Consider the following 22,014-nt stretch of genomic DNA (forward strand, 5'->3'; position numbering starts at 1 on the left):
CAGCGATGTGTTTGAGGGTTGTCCGTCAGTCCATCTCATTCTTGTGAACATGATATCTCAAGAACGCCTTAAGGGAATTTATTTGAATTTGGCACAAACGTTTGTGCCAAATTCAAATAAACAAAAATTTACATTTAATAAACTAAGTTTAATCGCTGAATGAAAATTGTACGCACAGTCTGTTCATGTAACCTTATATCATAGCAGTAAAATGCATTCATCCTGTTTTTGTTTTGTTTTTTTTTTTTTTTTTTTACACAATTTCTTGATTTAATCTTTTACTTCCTTGTTTTCTGTAACCTTGTGATAGCACTATTTCTTGTACATGAGCGCTTCCTAAATTAATTTGACTTGTTCTGATTTAGTTTTTAATATTAGTCACGGCAGGCCCGACTTTGCACCTTGTTGGAGCTGTGCAGCGACTGCTCTTCAGTGCAATAATCCTGAATGAAGTTTTTAGGCCTTGAGCATGACAGCAAACATGAATGAGAAATGAGTGTGTTTGTTGTGATTTGGAGTGTGGGCCTGGGTGTTAGCCAGCCTGTTATGACATTTTATGCTCTTCTAAATAATACATCCATGCATTTATGTCAGTCTGCTCTGACTTGGCAATATCAGAGGGCTGTCAGCTCTCCACTGTGTCGAGTCTTGACAGATGTGATACCACTTTATATTATGTAGAATATATCCAGTGGGCATTTTTATACTTTACACCATGTGGAGACATTTCAAAAGGCTCTCTTCACATACCGCACTATTCCTCTTTCCTACCTCAATGTGAGTATATTTGTGTACCTGTATTTATGAGCTATCTATAGATGGAGAAGTAAAATAACTCTCTGTGCTTGTAGATGTGATTGGAGTGTGTAAGAGTGCAGAGGATGTATCCCGTATTACCACTAAGACCAGCAGAGAAGTCTCCAAGAGGGCCCTCGACTTAATAGACACAACTGGCAAAGTGGTGACAGTCACACTGTGGGGAGAGGAGGTAATAACTATAATCTCTCTCCCTCTCTTCTCCTCTTTCTCTCTTCATGCTCTCTGTCTGTATCCAGGGATGGATTTGTGATTTAACATAAAAACATGTTGAGCAGGCTGTAATTAATCTTGTGTTTATGAAGGTGCCCATCCGTCTATGTGTATAACATATGTCTGTGTGTGCTCTTGCATACAGAGCTGTTTGATTGGGTTTTCTGGGCTGTAAAATTTGGATTGGTCAAATCATTCTTGTGACCTTCAGGAGTGTTTTGGACCAGAGTCCCTGATTTGAGACGGAAGGCTAAATAACTCTCCAATGTGCATGAAATGGCACTATTCTTCTCTAAGCTCATTCAATCTGCAAGAGCTAATCCCTCCTCTTTGCCAAAATCCAAAAATGACTTTCAAATTAACTTGTAGGTTGTCCAATTATAAAAGCGAACTACACCACGTATTACTTTCTGGCTGCAGAAACAGACTGAACATATGAGAGACAATAACACGACTGCTTTTGCCGTCTCTTGTTCTCTATCATTGTCTCCTCAATTACTGTCTTTGACACAGTTTGTTCTTTCCCCAGGCGGAGAAATTTGACGGCTCTGGGCAGCCTGTGGTGGCCATCAAAGGAGCTCGCTTGTCTGATTTCGGGGGCATCTCTCTCTCTGCGTTGTTCAGTTCAACAGTCATGGTCAACCCAGACTTACCAGAGGCTTTCAGTCTGCGGGCCTGGTGAGTCACACTGGTGTGCACACATACACTGGTGCGCACATGCGTATTCATAAACACATACAGAATTGTGCACACATGCTGGCATGTACAGTGCACAGGGACATCCAATCACTTTGTCACAAGCATTGCACGACACGTTACGTGTTAACAGACGAATAAATCACCCTATAAATAGAGAAATTGTACCCTCTTGTTGCTGTTATGACTATAAATATAATATAACCTAAACACAGGGCATGCTCACACACACACATACACGCACGCACGCACACACACACACACACACACACACACACACACACACACACACACACGAACAAACCTAAGTGCAGAGCCCTGATGATCACGTGCCAGGACACTGGTGGCATATGCCTCATCAGTCCCAGCGGGACTCTAGACAGGATGTAGACAGGAATGGAATGGATGGAGGGAATAACAAAAAAAGCAGAGCACGGGTATTTCTGGATTCCAGCTCTGAACTGTTACTGTACGTGCACAGAAAGACGGGGACACGGTGAGCCGCATCAAACTGGATTCTTATTAGCAGTTCCTGTGGAGGGATTTTAAATAATGACTCATTCACTCATTAAGGCTGTTCCCAAGTCTGGCCACCGCTGAAATATAAATGTGTTTTTTATTTTCTCTTTTTTTCCTTGCTTGTGTGTGTGTGTGTGTGTGTACATATCAATGCTTCAGTGTGTATGTGATTGCTTGAGTTACACTGAAAGCTATTCTTAGGCAGAAAACTGCATCAAACAGTGCACTCATTGCTTCAGAGTGCGAATACAGTAAATAAAAGTTTGGGTTTGTTGGTACCTGTGGGCATTATTCTGCTCACTCCTTCTGTCTGTAATGTCTGGTTTGTGGATTTGACTAACTGCTCCATGAACAAAAGCCATTTTTGTGTGTGTGCGTGTGTGTGTGTGTTGCATTAGTAATAACAGATACGTGTGTGTTTGTGTCTGTTAGAGAGAAAGGAGGCAGAGGCTCCATTGCTCCAGCTTTAATCTTGGTCTTATTAGTCTCTGGTCAATACACATCGCATCCTGACATTCAAAGGGCTAAATAACTAAAGAAAAAAAATGCGCTCCTCCTTCCTTTCATTCCTCCTTCCATTCTTCTCTAATCCCTGACTTTTCCCCCTCATCTCTGCTGCTGTTTGGTCCTCTCTCCTGTTTACACGCTGACAGCGGTGAAGGAATGACAATGAATGTTATTCAAGGAGCAGACCGAGTGTTTTCCACTCCTTTTTAACATGAAGATCTACAAAGACAAAGAGTATCTGTCTGACTCTAGTTCCTGTGGCGATGTGGTGCTTTGTGGGATTGTTTTGACCAGACTTGCTTGCATAATTGAAGGAAACTGATGAATTTGGATGATGCCTTGATTAGACTGCTCTGCTTGGCTAGAATACAGAGCAGGAGTCACGCTGCTGCATTAAGATTTTAAAGGGAATATTAAAAAGGTAGATAAATGAATAGATGGAGTGGGTACGCAAAACAAAAAGACAGGCAAGGTTTGTTTTTCTTTTTGCCTCAGCAAAGAAACGGTGTGTATGGACAAACATGTTTGCAAATATGAAAAGCTGATTGAAGTATGAATGTATTTGTTTGTGATAGACAGCCGTATGTCAGATGAAATAGATTGCAGGATACAGATGCAGTGGCTGTAAATCAGTTAGGGGATTAAGGGAGTAATTCAGTCATGGCTGAAGGCGGTTTCTATAGATAATAGCAGATACAGTGTAGTGTCTCCTTCACAGGAAAAAACTCAAAGGCTGTTAATGTAACACATCATATACATGTAAACAAACACACACAAACTCACCCGGTTTCACGCCCTCTTTTTTCACATACAGATAGATACTCTCTGGGACCTGTTCACAGATGACTAGTATCGATGGTGTGTCTTCTGTTGTTTAATTACCTCGCGTTCTCGAACACGCTGTTTGTATTTTTTTATTGGAAAACAAACCCTCCTTTTTTTCTTTTTGCCTTTCTACATTCTAAATAATGCATTTCAAATGTATGTGTGTTTGTTTTGGGTTTACAGGGGTGTTTATGCATACATTTATTTGTACCTATGTGCTGTGTGTTTTAATGTCCATGCTGTAGGTACGACCAGGGAGGTTTTGCGCTTGCCAGCCAATCCCTGACAGAGACGAGGTCGGTGGGCAGCGGAGCAAAGACAAATTGGAAAACACTGAGCGACATTAAGAATGAAAACATGGGAAATGGAGAGAAGGTGCAGTGCATACACACATACATAAACCCTCTGACCAGAATTTAAACACACTGTGACAGACAGAAAAGTGACAATTTAAAGGGTTGGGTGTATGTATCCATCTGTGTGCAGCTAATCTTGCAAACTACTGGACCAGTCAGCCTAATAATTTGTGTATATGTCTATGACTGCATGCTCTAGGATTTCTTGGTTTTGCTGTGGTTCACAATTGCTGAAAATCTTGTTTCATTTATGTTGTATACCGTCATTGACTGCTGACTCCTCACCCCTCTTCACCGGCCAGTTAGGGTCACAAGTTTTTCAGAAATAGCCTTGGCTAAAAACAACAAGCCTTACCTAGTCTGTTGCAGACTACATTTTGGCATTCGTCGTGGCTCAAAAACTGGAATCTACACAAGATCGTCATCATTTTTTAACCAGAGCATCTGCAAATTAAATCCATACCTGAAATAAATAAATCACCATTTACCCTGGCTGCCATCTTGATTATAAGGAAGCTGTGAGGGCCAATATTACTGGGCACAGCTGCGCCATGTACTGGCTGCGACCAGTTTTTGTTCAGTCATTCACACAGCATCATACCACACCAGGAGTGCAGAGCGCTTTACCTGTCTGATTTATTAGACTTGTGGATTTTGTTAATTTGGTCATTTTTCCTCATATTTGTGCTTCTACCCTGAGTAAGTGAGAAGACTTACTTTGTTCATCTGTTTTAGTTGTGTTTATAGTTGTTATTTCCTACATTGAAGTCCAGTTGTGAACAATATGGGTCAAAGATCTATGGCAGTGTTGTACCTACTAAAAATACATTTATCCTCATATCATATTTTCTGAAATGAGCTGCGGTGCATCTGCTAGAATTACTGGAATTACAAGAATTGTCTAGAGTGGCTGTGATCAGCTCAGGTACCTGGAACACGGCAGCCTGATGGAGATTTGCACTCTACTGAGTGCACTTTTCTAATTTAGTCTGTAAAATACCAGTAAATCTATTTTTTTAAAAAATACCTGTAACAGTTTTTATTTAAGCTCAGTGTGTCACCTTCAGATATCTAATTTTTCCCAACAAACTGTCCAACACCAAAAGATATTCAGTTTGCAAATAATTGGATATAACAAGAGAATGTTTGGAACTTTTGCTTCAAAAGTAATTGCGGATTAATTTAATCAACGTATCCATCCAGCCCTACAATGAAATTATGACTAAACCTGTCCTTAAGCCAGATGTAGTTTTTATTAATGAAGTTGGAATGCACACTTTGTTTGTTCTTTATTAAAACACTCTGAAAGAACTTAAAATAATAATAAAGACGACTAAGAGGAAAGAATTGCAGGCAATGAAGATGTAAACTAAGGTCTTTATTTCACTGAAGAATTTGCATTTACGGTATTTTTGTTTCATTGGCTTTGGTTGTAGATTCAGGCCCCTGTTTGATTCAGTGTAGTCCACAATAAAGGGCCAGAATGTACCATAATGAAAGCCATAAACAACTGCGATACTTACAATTCAACTTGTTTTTTATTTGGCTGTGTAGGTTTAGTTTTAAATTGGTGTACTCTTTTGCAATTGAGTCTCAGAACTGGGGATCTACAGCAGATCGGGTGGAAATGAATCCATGAGGTGTGTAATGGCAGAAAGTAAATATAGTTATTTGTGTTGCAGTTTTAGTTGGATCTCTAAGCTGGTTCTTTCTGAAAACTTTGGCTGGAAGCAGATTGATATGTGAGTCAGAAAATCCCTCTCTCAGTCGGGCAGCTGGCTGCTGTTTGAAGACGAATGAAAGAAGCCTCTGCAGATGACGTAACATGAGCATAGCTACAGTACCACAGAGTTTGATAGCAGAAAATCTTTCAACGTTGTAAGACAAGCGCAGTAAACACAGGGTTTTGGTGTCAGTCCCTGAGAATCAAATCACTGTTTTGCACCAAAGTTTTGCAGTCACACAGGGACAAATCCATCATGTTGATGGACTTAGACGTCAAGAGTGCGACTCAAGCATTTTCTCGGCATATTTCACTTACTGCTGAATGCTTTCTATAGCTGCACATATGGTTTAACCCACAGCTGAATTCAATTGGATTCCTTTTGGAAAAATGTAGGAAATCACAAAGTAGAAAGTGACATAAGGTGCGCTGAAAACAATCACTGCTACTAAACATTACAGGGTCATAGCACATAACAGTTAAATGGTTTTTGGCCTCTTATTTAAGACTATCAGAGAATATTTTCTGTGAACAGACATGGATTTAGTCAGTCTTATTTGAATGTAAGCGTTTAACCAAACACAAATCCACAGTCAGTCTTCCATTCATTGTAAATAGAGCAGCTCTAGGCTGTGCCTTTCTATGACTTCATGGATTAGAGTCATGGTTCTCTTGTTTTAGCTGTGGGAGGGAGATAGTGATGCTCACATATTAGCAGCGCTAGTTGAACTGCCTTATGCCGTTGGAGGAGCATGTGAGAACTCTCAAATTGAACCTTGTGCCATTTTAAGAAGTGTCATCGCACAGAATTATGCGATGCTTTCGACTAAAAGCAGAGTAAATGTAAGTGGTATGTGCCACTCATAAACTTTCTATCTAATTAATTAGGTTTATCGCCGACTAGTCTCCCTCATCCCTCGCGTTTAATTAGAAGCCACTTACGGGCAGCTTCAAGATCAATGTCGTTTCTAATGAAAATTTCTAATTATGTGTTGGAGTTTGAGGAAGCCTATAGGGCATAACATTACCAGAAGGGAAGTAGTGCGGACGGAGAACGTGGGAGAATGAGAGACAGGAAGAAAATCTAGGCGCTTAAACTTCATGTCACTGACAAACCTGCATTGAAGGATGGAAAGGAACAAGGCCACAGGAAAAAAGAAGTCAACTAAGAGACTCCAGACTGAGAGAGAGAAGTGACAGAGGTTATTTAGAAAAGTAGGAACAGTTAACCGGGAATAGAAAAGAAAAAGCTGAGAATGTATAAATAATTTAAGCTCTGATTTTTTTCCCCCTCTCTTTCTTTTGCCTTTCCTTTTTCTCTTGGTCTTGTCCTCTTTTCTCTCTCTGCCCTGTGTACCCCCAACCGTTTCTGTAATTGAACAGCTTTAAGGAGGTTGTCTATCACCCACTCTGTGGCTGCAGCTTCAGTAATAATAATGAAATCCAAATCATTAGCTTATACTTTGAAGGAATCTAATTTGTCATTCTACCTGTTTGCCTCTATGTATGTGTGTGACTCTGACTCTGTTTGTGTGCGTGTGTGAGTGCGTATGTGTGTGTGTGTGTGTGTGTGTGTGTGTGTGTGTGGTTGTGTGTGGTTGTGTGTGTACAAGCCATTTCTAATTAATGTAGCAATGTGTGTGTGTGTGTGTTGGGGTTTTGGGACAAGCATTAAAGTTGGCATGTGCAGCCACGTCAATTATGTGAAGTAGATTTTCACTTGGTTGCCCTTCCACATACAAATTTTAATTGCATTTAGGTGCCAGAAGGTGACACAGGGATTTGTTGTGATAAGAATGAAAACTATTTTCAGACTGTTAGGTGTGTGTGTATTTATGTGTGAGTGTGTACGAATCTTTAGGTAAGTCTGCGCGCATATTTTTGTGTTTGTGTGTCTCTGAGCATTTTTTTTGTGTGTGTGTGTGTGTGTGCAGCGTTAGTCGTGCTGCTCTTCCAGGTTTTCCTCAGTGTGCTTAAGGTTAAGACTTTGCCCCAAGGCTTCTGTGTACACACTGGAATACAGAGGGAGATGAAAAAAACACAGAGTAGAAGAAGAAGGGCAGAGATGATGACAAATGCAGGGGGGTTTATTTGGAGTGGTCGAGTTGTGATGGAAGTGCTGTGGTCCAGGTCCTGCTGACCTCTATCCTCACATTCTCTGTAGCATCTGCCAACATCACGAGCCTTCAACAGTCCCCCAAAGAAATCGTCCTGTTCTCTTCTTCCTGCCACGTCCACCCTCCTACCACCTTCCCCACCCATCGCCTTCCCACCTCTTCAGCCTTCCAGCGCTCCAATCTGCCCAAGTCTGCAAAATGTGATGAGGCAGGCATGCGGGCGGAAACATGGGAGTGGAGTGTTGAGGGGGAGAGCGCCGTTGCTAACGGGAGAAATTCTCCTAATTAAAAAAAACCTTCTTAGTAAGTGTTTCGGAGGGTTTCTTGCTGTGTGGCATGGGTACTGGGTAGATGGATGGGTGGACAGATTATGACGATGTGAGTCAGTGTTAGCTGGCGGGGAGAAAGTGTCAGAGAGCTCTAAGTCTGACTGACAGTATCTGTGGAGGTCATGGGGACACAGGACAACATCAACCATCTCACAAGGGATGCAGAGAACACAATGGCCTTTTCACATTCACTGCTCTTACTGAACACTTTACAGAAAGTGTGGGTTGTATAACGGAGGCAGCATTGCTCAGGCGGTGTGTGTGAATTTGGCCAGCGTCCTAGAGAGAGTCTTTGATAGACTCATTTAGGCCAACATTAGTAATGAGTCTGGCCCAGCTCTTGCTTGTAGTTGTTGTTTAGAATGCATTTTAAAGCATTTCATTTTAAATGCTGGCTGTAATTCCAACATCTTGTTCAAGGCATGCTCTCCTGGTAGAAGAAATACCCTCTGGTGAAGCTAGGAAAAAAGATTTTTCTGAGGTTTCTTCCACGTGCATGTATATCATATTTATCGCTTTGTGCTTGTTTATATCATTGTGTGTGTGTTTGCATGCAGGCATGTACACGTGCCTCTTCCCAACGAGACACAGTTCATCTGGTGTGTGCATTATTTATATTTATATTTATGGAAATCGAATGCTGTGCTTCTCCACAGGATGAGAGAATAGCCTTTTTTCTCCTAGAATTAGCATTTCTTTCCTTTTTAGCTGTTGATTTTACACAGTGTGAGTTCTGCCGCTTTAGGTGCTAATATCTGTTTAAATTACAGCAACATCGCTGCATTTTAATTTGATTCTGTTTGACTGTGTACACTTAAATTTAAATTCATAACTGAAAGAAGTTTAGCCCATTGTATCTGTATTGCTAATGTGTAAGTTTTGGTCTTTGCACATAACCCAGCATGTTAGGCATGTGTGTGTTGGTGTGCTGGTGCGCTGGTGTGTGTGTACAGTAGCACCATTTGTGTATTAGAGAGGGAGAGAGAGATTCATCTCATCCTGCATCTATTATGCATAGAACTCTCAAACTCCCTCTGCTCTCTTTTTAAACTGTTCCAAGATTGTTTGGAAGTCAAATAGAGATGTGTAAACAGTGTGCATCTACCAGCTGGACTGAGTTGTTGGCAACAGTTTTACTGATGATGCCAAGTTTGATCTGAGTTTATTTTTATTTTATTTAATGTTTCTCTTTTCACCCTAAGCCGCTTATTTATTCGCATTATTTAAACTGTTGAAGGATGTCCTGCCTGCACTAGAAAGAGCACTTTTGCTCCTCGTTTCTTATGGGTTTTTTTTCACACTTAAGTTTGATTGGCTTTTTGTTTCATGGCATTTGCTGTGTGCTGAAATGTTGTGATTTAAAAATACCAAATAATGATTATACAAGAAAATACCAAAAGAGTGAATGTTTCTAGTTCAGTGGGATTGATATCACAGCAGTGATGCAGGCGCTGCGCCGGACTGTCGTGGTGAATAGGGAAATGAGTTGGAAGGCGAAGCTTTCGATTTACTGGTCGATCTACATCCCAACCTTCACCTTTAGTCATGAGCTCTGGGTAGTGACCGAAAGAGTCAGATCGTGGATACAAATGGCTGAAATGAGTTTCCTCCGTGGGGTGGCTGGGCTCAGCTTTAGAGATAGGGTAAGGAGCTCAGACATCCTTAGGGAGCTCAGAGTGGAGCTGCTGCTCCTTCACATTGAAAGGGGTCAGTACAGGTGGTTCGGTCATCTGATCAGGATGCCTCCTGGGCACCTCACACTGGAGGTGTCTCGGGCACGTCCCACTGGTAGGAGGCCCCGGGGCAGAACCAGAACACGCTGAAGGGATTACGTATCTCATCTGGCCTGGGAACACCTTGGGTGTTTCGGAAAGCTGGAGAGAGGGATGTCTGGTGTGCTTTGCTTGGCCTGCTGCCCCTGCGACCTTGCCCCGGATAAGCAAATGAAAATGGATGGATGATATCACAGTGTAAATGTGAATCACATCTGCACACTTTCTGTACTGATGGCAGTGTTATCTTGACATAATGGTCCTGAATGAATGCCCTGTACAGTTACCATGTACGTCATGCATCACCTCATGATGACAGCACAGTCTGGTTGGAACTGGAATTTGTCTGACCAGACAAAGTTTTCAGTTATCAGCAGTGTTTTTGCTGATGTTTCTTTGCCCACTACAAATGTGTTTTAGTTCATGGTGGGCAGGAGAGCTGCTCTTGGAGCTCATCAGCTGTTCTACCCCAAACAGAAAAAAATTTAAAGCCTTGCATGTTCTAAAATTGGTCACCGTACCCGACCACTGTTTTGTGATTTTGACTCTTGTACTGTGGACGAGTGATTACTCATTGTGTGCTTACGGCCTGAGCCACCTGGCGTCTTGTTAATTTACCAAGATGCAGCCACCTACATAACAAACACTTTGATGGCGCGTCTTGTTGTGGTCACTTCAATTTACACCTTTTGAAGATTAGCTTTTGAAAAGCTTAGCGACTGTTTTTGCAGTGCTCATACCTATTGTCACTGAAATCACATCTGTTGTATATCCTGTCAGTGTAATGACATGTACAGACAGAAAGAGTGGATCTGCTTCTTCAGGAGGTTTTCTATTTTTAATTACACAGCCTCAAAATGAGATAAAGCTGGTACCTCCACCAGAACCTACCGACTCTTAATTTATTTATATAGGAAAACAAGTTTTAAAAACATGCCATGTTCTAAGCAGATAGTGTGAAAATTGACAGATTGTTTCAATGTGAACAATAAAGAGGCTCTGTCTTCAGAAATTTACCATGAACAATTTTTAAGCTAGGAGGTCCATAATTATCTGTTGCGATTGCATGAGTGGAATAATCACACGTGCTGCGTAATTTACAGCATATAATTCACATGGCTGTACACACACACACACACACAGCCTGAAATGTGAAGCTGTTTTATGTCTGTACAGTGAAGTTGACTTGAATTCCTGATGCAGTTTATTTTTTCCCATCAACAATGCAACTGAAAATATCTTGGTAACACAGTTTTACTCAAGTCTAAGACTCCAAGAAAATAATCAGATGGGTATGGCCATGAAATTTTAATGAATCAAGGCAACTATAAGGCAGTCACAAAGACGGCTACAGTTATCATCATGTTTTTAACATCTGCCTGCAATACAAGCAACCACCAACACAGTCCGTCCATCCGTCCTATCCTTGTAAACGTGGTATCTCAAGAACTCCTTAAGGGAATTTCTTTAGATTTGGCACACATGTCTACTTAATAGAGTCAACAATGAGTTTTTAGTGGTCAAAGATCAAGATCACTGTGACCCTGTCCATCTCATTCTCGTTAACGTGATATCACAGGAATACCTTGATGCAATTTCTTCAAATTTGGCACAGACTTGGACTCAGCAATGAAATGATTAGATTTTGGTGGTTGAAGGTCAAAGGACAAGGTCACTGTGGCCCAACAAAATATGTTTTTGGCCATAACTCATTCTTATGCTATGATTTATTATGCTAATTATGACAAAAACTTTACACAAATGTCTTATATAATGAAATAATGAAGTGATGACATTTTATATCTCAAAGGTCAAAGGTCAGCTTCACTATGACATAATGATATTCTGCTTAAACCACTTTTCTGGCTGTTACTCAGTGTCATATCTCAGAAACAGAAAGGGAAACATTTGGTCAGACACTGAATTAGTGACACTAATCTCAGGTACCCACCTTGAATCAGTGCTGACTGTACAGATCTTATCTGCTGATGGGGTGAAAATGTGTGTGAGTTATCTGTGTTTTCACAGACATGGATGTAAACTGTAAGAGAAACATGACTAGTGTGCAGAGGCATACAGCCACGGGGTGGTAATTCTAGTGGGTTTTTTTTAGACTTCTACAGAAATTTTTAGAAAGATATTTGACATGTATTAGAAATGTCTGCACCTTGCTCAACATACAACCCCCATAGCAAGTAACTGTACCTAAACAAAATATCAGTGGCAGATCAAGAGAAAGCACACATACACACCCACATATCAGGAGAAGTGTGACGTGTTTTACTCGGGGTGCATGTATAGGCTAAATAAAACATGGATTCAGATCATTTTAAGTAATAAACAATTTATTAGATGAGAAAACTATGAACTATTTTAGATTTGAAATATTTATTAAATATGAAACCCTTGTTTTAGATCACTGAATTAGATGATACCCTTACCCTTCCTATACTATCACTTCCTTCCTGCAGGCAGTTTTCCTGTATTCTCCCAATCTGCCACATTTTAGTGCTTTTAGGACCAATGTTAATTAGCTGTTGAATAGTATATATACTGCTGAATCAGCTGTACAGAAGCAGCATATACTGCCACATTATGGCATTTTCACTGTTGCTGTTACAGCTGTTAAATGTCACAAAGTGATACATTTATAGCAGTGCTCTTGAAACATGTCTTGTCAGGATTTCGTTAAGGTGGCATGTAATTTGACGAGACAGCCACCATTCTCTGCAGGAGCAACCTGGTGCCACTAAGGGTAGAATAAAATGTTCAAATTGAAGCACAAACATTCCCTATAAGTAAATGATAGCATTTAAGGCTTGTTTGCTTTGGTGGATTTTTCCAGTGTGTACCTTGATTTGCAGGTTAGATTTCTCCTCAGCATAATATTGTGTAACAGGGCAGCACCTGCAAATTAACTGCAGCCACTTAGACGTTCAAATTGCAGCAGTTTGATGTGATTTGGTAGTTTTTTTTATTGATCTCACAGTTCTAACCCTATAATTGGATTTCTTTCTGTCCCATTTTTGTTCTCTGTGCTCAGGCGGATTATTTCAGCTGCATAGCGACAGTGCTGTACACTCGTAAGGAGAATTGTCTATACCAGGCCTGTCCAACTGCAGACTGCTACAAGAAGGTCATCGACCAACAGAATGGACTGTACCGCTGCGAGAAGTGTGACCGAGAGTTCCCCAACTTCAAATACAGACTCCTGCTTTCTGTAAGTTTATACAGTGCACATCGTTGGCTCTTGTTTGTCTCACTGCCTTTGAGGAACATTGTAGTTTCTGCATTCACATATGCACACAGTCTAACGTACACACATGAATAATCTCTGGCCCCTTCATCATCTCTGTCTGTCTGACTCTCAGGCCAACTTGGCAGACTTCGGGGATAACCAGTGGGTGACATGCTTCCAGGAGACAGCTGAGGTCCTGTTAGGTCACAATGCAGACACACTGGGACTGCTCAGAGAAACAGTGAGACACGCACACACTCATTCACACACACACACGGATATGCTACCACACACTGTTTTCCTTAAATTTGTTTGTTTTACATCTGTTAAGAAAACTGCCTCTACAATTTATCTAGGCGCTCTAACTATAACAGACTACTTCCTGTAAACCTCTGGCCTTGACTTTGTCTTTACATTGTTTTGTGTGCATGTGTGTGTTCCTAAAGGACGAGGCTGCATTCGATGAAGTCTTTCAGAAAACCAACTTCACAACTCACATCTTTCGAAACAGGGTCAAGCTGGAGACGTACAACGTAAGTAGCCATAAACTGGAGCACAATAGAATGTGATACAATGCAATGCAATTTAGTTTCCCAGGAATAAAAGAGCAGAATGTAATGACGTACAATGCCGCTCATCATTGTCCTGCAAGCTGTGAAAAATTTTCCAGTGATCTCTGCCTTGCAGGAATACTCGACCCAGACTGGTTAGTGCATGTCTGTCACAAACAGCTGTCTTATCACTGTTCTGAATACACCAGCAGTACACTAATAATGGTCCTGGGAAAATGGGCTTTCACAATAACCAGGATTGCAAACAAATGTCATTGTTGTATAAACAGTAAATGGACTCATTTAGGGTCAATTTCACAATCAGACAAAAAAAAGTTGGACGAGCTACAGTATATAGACCTCAGCTCTGTGTGTGTGTGTGTGTGTGTGTGTGTGTGTGTGTGTGTGTGTGTGTGTGTGTGTGTGTGTTTGTTTGTTAAAGCAGTGTCTTTCAAATGACAGCTTCCACATTTCAGTTATGAAATTGTCATTGGAAATTGCAGCACTTAGTGTTTATCGACCGCAAAGGTTCTGATTTTGCCAGACAAAAGTAGACCTTCCTCTGTCAAGTTTCTGGTGATGAATAAAAGGATGATGGGTACAACATGATGAGAGGGCAAAGCTTGAAGTGTTTACAGATTTAGTACAGTGAAAAGTGTTTATAATGATCATGGTTAAGGCCCAGACACACTTAACCAACAACAAAGAGCTAGTGACGCCATAGGTCGATTATTTCGTTACTTTTCGTTGCCTGGGTCTCAGCCAAAAAGTTGCACTTGAACACACCACAAAGACTACAGTCAACGACCAGCTAGCACTTACATTCTGCACCTGCATGAGAGGAAATAACTTTGTATTCGTCATTCAAAAAGGGAATGTGGAAGACTGACAGGATGGATTCAATATGCTAATTAGCTAGTTAGCACATTAACAACACAACCTGATGTTGAAAGAACAAAGAAAATTTAATGTGCAGTAGTGAACAGTAACACTAACAATAACCGTTTCTGCTAAAGAGCTTGATGGCTAAAAAAAAAAAATCTTACCTACTCAGAGAGACCTAATCACCACCTATATGGTTCGAAGAGCTTGGGACAGAATGTTCTCATACAGAAGCTGCTTATAGTAATCAAGTACTCCCCTTTCAGTGTTCATTTTGAGTCTTTTCATATTTAACAACACATGGAAAAACAAATTAAAACTATGCTTCTATTTTTTTCTACTTTCCTTCCTTGGTACTTTGTCTTGCAATAACCTGCCTGCTTCCAGCTGACTGAGACTGGCGTTGCGTGCATATTGCATTCATAACGGAGGAAAGAAAGTCATAACTCTAAGTGGTTTCCTCTGTATTTTGATGGCACCTAGTATTTACTGATCTGCAGCAGCCTTTAGGATGAGTCAGTAGCAGGCAGAAGTGGAAGGGATGCTTTCCAAATAGTGAATATCATAAAGGTGTACAAGGAGCTTGCATGATTAAAAACTTGACAATGAATACTGCAAGTCAGCACTAATTGTTTGTATGTGAAGCATCCCCTGGTGATAAAATGTGATACGTCGAGGTGTGTTGTTTTAATTAATAGGCTGCATGCCATCCATGAATTTCTAACAACCAGACTTGCCGTCAGTTATTATCTTCGGTTGAACTGCGGTCCCAAGCATGTAGAGCCACAAAACAAGATGTGCAAAACTCAACATAATCACAACACACTGTCAGTCACACAACATGAATCCAAAATCATTTCAATTAGTATCACAGTGACAAGGGACTTGTTATGTAGCCAGTGCACTTTGGATAACGGAAAACAAATACAGCTGTGGATTCATTTCTCTTAATTAGGCGCTAATTAGCATTTAGCTATTGTCTGTCTAAGCCTAATTAGCTTAATTATTCAGAGGCTAATTTGCTACTAGAGGCACATACCGAGAGGCTGAGTAGAATGATTGAGATGTAGGATGAGCTCTGAATGGTCTGTGTCCTGACCTCAAAAAGACCTACAAAAAAATGCTATGCAAAGTTCATAAACTGTTTTCCATAGTCTGAGAAATAATGAAACCTTTTTGATGAGGAGTCACACAAAGTCTGGGGAAAGTATTGTACATACAGAGGCACCTCTTCTCTGTTGCTGTGTCATTTATCATAATGGTGATATTTGTCGCAGTGAAGAGGAAAACTTCACTTACATGTCTGTTTACAGTAAATGTCAGCACACCACTGCTGCTCACCATGAACGACAAAAAGCCTGAAACCTCACTTGGAGATGCTGGAGGCTGCAATTTTTATCAAAGCCCATAGAACAGAAGTGTTGATCAGAGCAAACAACATACTGATGATTTTGAATTTATTATAGCCAGTAGTGAAGCTCAACATACAGATAGACCTCAGGGCTGAATTACAGGTAGAGTCATGGGGTACGAGTGCGAATGCTCTCTTTAAATCATCCTCTGAGAAATAGCCATAGCAAAGTTTAGTGGCAATCTGGACTTAAAATGCAAAACAGACAGACAGACAGACAGACACACATTGCAATCCAGATGGAAAAAAAGAAAATATGTTAACGGTGTTATCTTGGCTGTTTCAAGTAATCTCCCGTACAATTGAGCTGCTTTCTCACGTTCAAAACAATTTGAGTGCTCACTGTGATAGAAATGCACAGAAATGCACAATGCATCTCCTAAACTAAGGACAAAAGGAGGGTGTCAAATGAGGGGCAGTTTTACATGCAGTTGAATGCACTTAATGTCTGTACTTGTCTGTGTGATGCTCTTTACGTCTGTTTCTGCACTATGTATGTATTTATTTTTTATTTATGCCCATGACCAATTTCCTTAGTGACAAATAAAGTAATTTTGCAATTTTTACACGTCCTACATCAAATCAGTTTGACATGACAGCCCATTAAAAAATGGCACTTTTCATCAAAGTCTGTATTTAGTGGTGCATGCCTGCATTTGAAGCAAGGAGAGACAGATGTGTTAGTTTAGTTAACGCTAGACCCACTCTAATCTACAGCTGTAATAGTACAAATATGTGTGGGTTGGGGTAAAGTTGACATTTACTGTCAAGATTATTAAACCGTTAGCCTGCATTTACTAATATTTATCAGTTACTTTACAAAATCCACATTAGCCACTATTCACCTCAGTACTAATAATAAAAAACAGTTGTGAATAACACCAGGGGCAAATAGATACATAGTACGTCAAATGCAGTATGCCAGAAATACGATGATGTTCTACAACATCCAGTCCGATTTTGCAGTGTGCAAGCCAGCATGCTTTTCCGGCTGTTCTCACCCACAATCCTCTGCACAGCAGAAGATACGTCACATCAGCTGAGCCACAAACAGATGTCAGTTTGACAGCTCATTCACAGCTGTTTGACATCTGATTGACAGCCGTCAGAAGCTGCAATGACAAATAACAGTGTATTCAAGTAACTGATGACCAGTCAAACAGTAATAATAGGAATATTAATTGACTAAGTGAACAAAATAACCATTAATATTACGAACAACAATAGGACATAACTAATGCAGATGTAATTTCACCATTGCAAATATAATATGTTAGAATCTACAATCTGTGCAGTTAAAGTTTAAGTTAAAGGGATAGTGCACCCAAAAATTCAGCCATTATCTACTCACCCATATGCCGAGGGAGGCTCAGGTGAAGTTTTAGAGTCCTCACATCCCTTGCGGAGATCCCAGGGGAGAGGGGGTAGCAACACAACTGCCTCTCTGTACACCGTGTGCGCTTGCACGAGACCGTGAGACATGGGCACCACTATCATGTGTGTTCACGTGCTTTTGCTGGTCTTGCGCGCAAGTGCGCACACGTGAGCGCGGTGCACAGAGAGGCAGTTAGAGCTACAGGCTACAGTGAGGCTAAAAACAGAGTTCAAATGATGTTTTTCCAAACAACTTTTTATATTGGAGCTTCAGGACCGGATCACTACGGACGAGCAGTATGGAGACATTTTTTGGTTTCAATTATGTGTTTTTTGGACATTTTAATCTGGGGCGCCGTAAGTCTGCATTAGACGTTGTGTTGCTACCCCCTCTCCCCTGGGATCTCCGCAAGGGATGTGAGGACTCTAAAACTTCACCTGAGCCTCCATCGGCATATGGGTGAGTAGATAATGGCTGAATTTTCATTTTTGGGTGCACTATAAAACTAGATACATGGCAAAGTAACAACTGCAGATCTTTGCTGGTTGATCTTCATCTCTGGCAAATTCAGTGAGTGGTGTTTGTTTTATCTCCAATGTGTGCAACAGTGTGTACTTTTTAAGAGCAGCTGCAATACCTACTAAAGTTAAAAGAAAAAGTATGCAATTCCCCCAAATGTAAGGGAAAAACTGGATATTTAGTGCTATTTTTGACAGGATTTTTTCGGCCCAACAGGGGTTCCTGTTGGCCTGTAAACTTGTAAGGGAAACACTGAATAGCTGTAGAATAATGATGCCATCGGCCTTTAGATTGGTTTCCTATAATCCTCCTCACTGTCACTGTTTGCCACTGGGTGTGACATCCCACGAAAATTGAGGTTCAGTTTACAGCAAAAAGGAAGTGCATCAACCATTGCGCAACCCAACAGTTATTGGTAGCTTTCCCCAATTATCAAAGAGTAGCAGTTTATATTAGAAAGCCCTAACTGTGTAAAGAGTTTGTCTGTTTATTGCATTACAAGGTTTTTTTTTGCTTCATAGAGACAGAGCACAACATGTCACACTCTGTAAACCACTACCAGTGGAGGGGAAAACTGTCAGCGCCACAATATACAACCAATGGCTGAAAAGCTAACCAGATGCCTATAGCTAGCTTAAAACACTACACATCAGAATGTCAAAGGATTATTTTGGCCCCCTGTATCTTACCTTGCTTATCTCGGAGAAATGATCTCATTGAATGGCCAGAAGTGACATACTTTGATATTTACAACTATTTGATTGAATCACCAGGTAAGATCATCATCATTTAAGCTAACAAAGATCAAAACAAGGCCTTACATAGCATAGTTAGCTTCAACTTCTACAGTTTGTTGGCCAAATTAGCAAAATGCTTGCTGCACGAAGGCATACTGAAGGTCAGATTGCAGTTTTCCCGTATCCTCCTGCCAGTGCCTTACGTGTTATTGCTTAAAAGCTCAGTTGTGTGGTTTGGCAGCTTGTAAAAACTTAGTTATGGATTCTTTACTCTGTTGATAGTGCATCCCACCACAAAGCGTCTTTTAGACATTTTTGTGTTGTTTGCTAGTAGACATAAATGACAGTGAGGTTCCTTCATGCATGCTAACAATGGAGACTGATGCATTGTTTTCCCCTCCAGTGGGAGACTTAAATGCACTTATTGTTTAGTGCGTGAATGCTTAAAGGTGTGTGTTCTTATATTTATGATAAAACCCAGATATTGGTGTGATTATGTGCTAGGCTGAGAAAAAATGAAAGCAGCAGTTTGTCTTTGCGACAGCAGCGCCGAGAAGAATACCTCTTGGAAGAGCTGGGGGAGAGAATTTGAAAAGTTGCTTGTTTACACTTTAAACAGTGATAAATGGAAATACAACAATAAATTCATTTGGAAAAATCTTGCCTGGTAATCACAGATCTGAGGTTAGGAGCAGAGATGAGTAAAACAGCATAAAATTACTGAGTAGGTGTTGATGACATTTTCGAAATTGATGTCAAGACCAGCAGCACAATTAACACAAACAGATACAGAATCACACCTTCAAGTTTCCTGCACCCTTTAATTGACATATTTTGTAGTGCTGTGGTAAAGGATGAGAACTGATCAAAAACCCAGCTGGAACAATATAAAACTAATAACTTTATTAAGCCACAAAGTAGAGATAATGAGGTCTGAGCAGATGCATATTCTCCACAAGGCTTATCAATGTATTCCGATTTTATTTTCAGTGGGTGTTAGTCAAAGTTTACTGTTCTTGTTTCAAAGCTTCTGATTTCAAAAGCGAGCACGGAGCGGAGAGTCTGTGATTCACTTGTTCAGCGCGTCTTTCTACCTCAGCCTCACTTCTCTCATGTAGACTTTTGAGTGCAACACAAGACAAAAAAGATCAGACATCGACGACTGTGTTTCCATAAAAATAGAACAATAATAATGAAATGTTAGAGCTTAACAAGATTAATGAAGTTACAAGATTTGTGCTTTGTCATTTTTCATAACAAGAACAGGCAGGCAAAAAAACTGAGCTCTGGATCATATTTTAAAGTTGCTGCTTGTTCTCTTGCATATAAACTCAGGTTTGAATTATTTCAGGGCAGAGTAGAGATGATAAACTACCAATTTTCAGACTTAATAAGCACAATGCACCCAAATCCCCCAAAGTTTCTCTGCCATCAGTTATAAATATTAAACCACGTAAGTCTAATTGTTACACAGTTGGTGATTCCAGTGCTGTCGCTTCCTTGCTTATTCTTCAGACTTAATTTAGCATTTTTTAAAAACTTTATTATCTGGAGGTGTTGGACTGCACTATGACAGATTCGATGAAGTTAAAGTTATAAACATTTTCATAGAAATGATTTCCTCCTCTGTTACTGATATTGTGATGCAAGAGATGAGACTACATTTATCACCAGAATGTCTTTTTATGTTACAAGAATCATTTTAAAGAGGTGTGAAACAGATAAAAAAAAAATTAATATGAAAAAAGCTATATACATCACACAGGCCAGCCATTAGGAAAAATGAGCAGGGGGATAAGAGAAAATCCAAATCAAACATTAATTAAAGAAATCACTGCAAGGTAATTTGCAAGATCAAATCATGAGTGAAGAAATAGGCCTTTTTTTCTCTTCATTTATTGATTCAATCTTGAGGATACTTTAATCATATATTGGTTAAATCGTGTGCTTAACTGAAATAGTGTAAAGAGTATATGGCTGTCAACTCTGTTTTCCAGTCATACCCAATGTATGCAATTGCAAGACTGTTCAGAGACCACAGTATGCAAACATATTTAAATCCACCATTTTGAAAAATGGCAATGTTCCTTTTCCCTCACCAACATTTATCTTAAATTTGGAGCATTATTTGGCCCCCTTTCTGACAAGATAGCTTAAGGTCCTCTAGTTTAATTTGATGCCTGTGTCTTGACTGTAGCTTTAAAACTGAGCCCTATACAGCAGGTTGTATTCCCTAACATTAGTCTGCTTCATTTCTCACCATCAGCTCTGCTTCTCATACCTGCTGCTTCTTGACTTTCCGTTGCCTCTCTGTTCCTTCCATTGCCTCCTTCTCCACACCTTGGCTTTTCCTTTAGTGGTCCCTCATTTTTGGTGGGACATTCTGACTTTGCTAATTAGGCTACAGTCCACCTCACATGTAAACAGCGCTTGTGATTTCTGCGCATCACGCACCTGACCCAATACATTAATTTATCATATAATTACAAATAACTCGTCAGTGAGTAAATTGTTTTACTTGATCCTATTTAAAGGTCAACCATAGAGCCTTTCATAGGCCCTCCCCCTTTAACCTTGGGTGGGAGTCATAATAATAATAACAATATAATAATAATCTGCTGGTCATCTGTATCCTTTGACCTCCTCTGATGGCAGCCCTGATACTACATTTACATGATGTACAAATAAATATGAGAGGAAATGAATGTGCATAATATAAATGTAATTATGATTATAGTGGTGTAATTGTGAATAAAATGATATGAAATACAGTACAGGCCAAAAGTTTGGACACACCTTCTCATTCAATGCGTTTTCTTTATTTTCATGACTATTTACATTGTAGATTCTCACTGAAGGCATCAAAACTATGAATGAACACATGTGGAGTTATGTACTTAACAAAAAAAAGGTAAAATAACTGAAAACATGTTTTATATTCTAGTTTCTTCAAAATAGCCACCCTTTGCTCTGATTACTGCTTTGCACACTCTTGGCATTCTCTCCATGAGCTTCAAGAGGTAGTCACCTGAAATGGTTTCCACTTCACAGGTGTGCCTTATCAGGGTTAATTAGTGGAATTTCTTGCTTTATCAATGGGGTTGGGACCATCAGTTGTGTTGTGCAGAAGTCAGGTTAATACACAGCCGACAGCCCTATTGGACAACTGTTAAAATTCATATTATGGCAAGAACCAATCAGCTAACTAAAGAAAAACGAGTGGCCATCATTACTTTAAGAAATGAAGGTCAGTCAGTCCGGAAAATTGCAAAAACTTTAAATGTGTCCCCAAGTGGAGTCGCAAAAACCATCAAGCGCTACAACCAAACTGGCACACATGAGGACCGACCCAGGAAAGGAAGACCAAGAGTCACCTCTGCTTCTGAGGATAAGTTCATCCGAGTCACCAGCCTCAGAAATCGCAAGTT

The 22,014-nt window shown here is 40.2% G+C and overlaps 1 protein-coding gene across 1 annotated transcript in view; it reads left to right on the top strand.

Moving 5' to 3' along the window:
* The window catches only part of LOC117246829 (replication protein A 70 kDa DNA-binding subunit-like), a 57,358-nt gene that overhangs the window by 26,839 nt on the left and 8,505 nt on the right, over positions 1 to 22,014 (top strand). Inside the window, exons 11-16 of the mRNA XM_033610815.2 lie at positions 852 to 988; positions 1,559 to 1,707; positions 3,822 to 3,951; positions 12,917 to 13,093; positions 13,245 to 13,352; positions 13,558 to 13,644. Of these exons, the coding sequence (XP_033466706.1) occupies positions 852 to 988; positions 1,559 to 1,707; positions 3,822 to 3,951; positions 12,917 to 13,093; positions 13,245 to 13,352; positions 13,558 to 13,644 (788 nt within the window). The remainder of the gene's footprint in view (positions 1 to 851; positions 989 to 1,558; positions 1,708 to 3,821; positions 3,952 to 12,916; positions 13,094 to 13,244; positions 13,353 to 13,557; positions 13,645 to 22,014) is intronic.

Source organism: Epinephelus lanceolatus, chromosome 11 (assembly GCF_041903045.1).
Source record: "Epinephelus lanceolatus isolate andai-2023 chromosome 11, ASM4190304v1, whole genome shotgun sequence".
NCBI lineage: Eukaryota > Metazoa > Chordata > Actinopteri > Perciformes > Serranidae > Epinephelus > Epinephelus lanceolatus.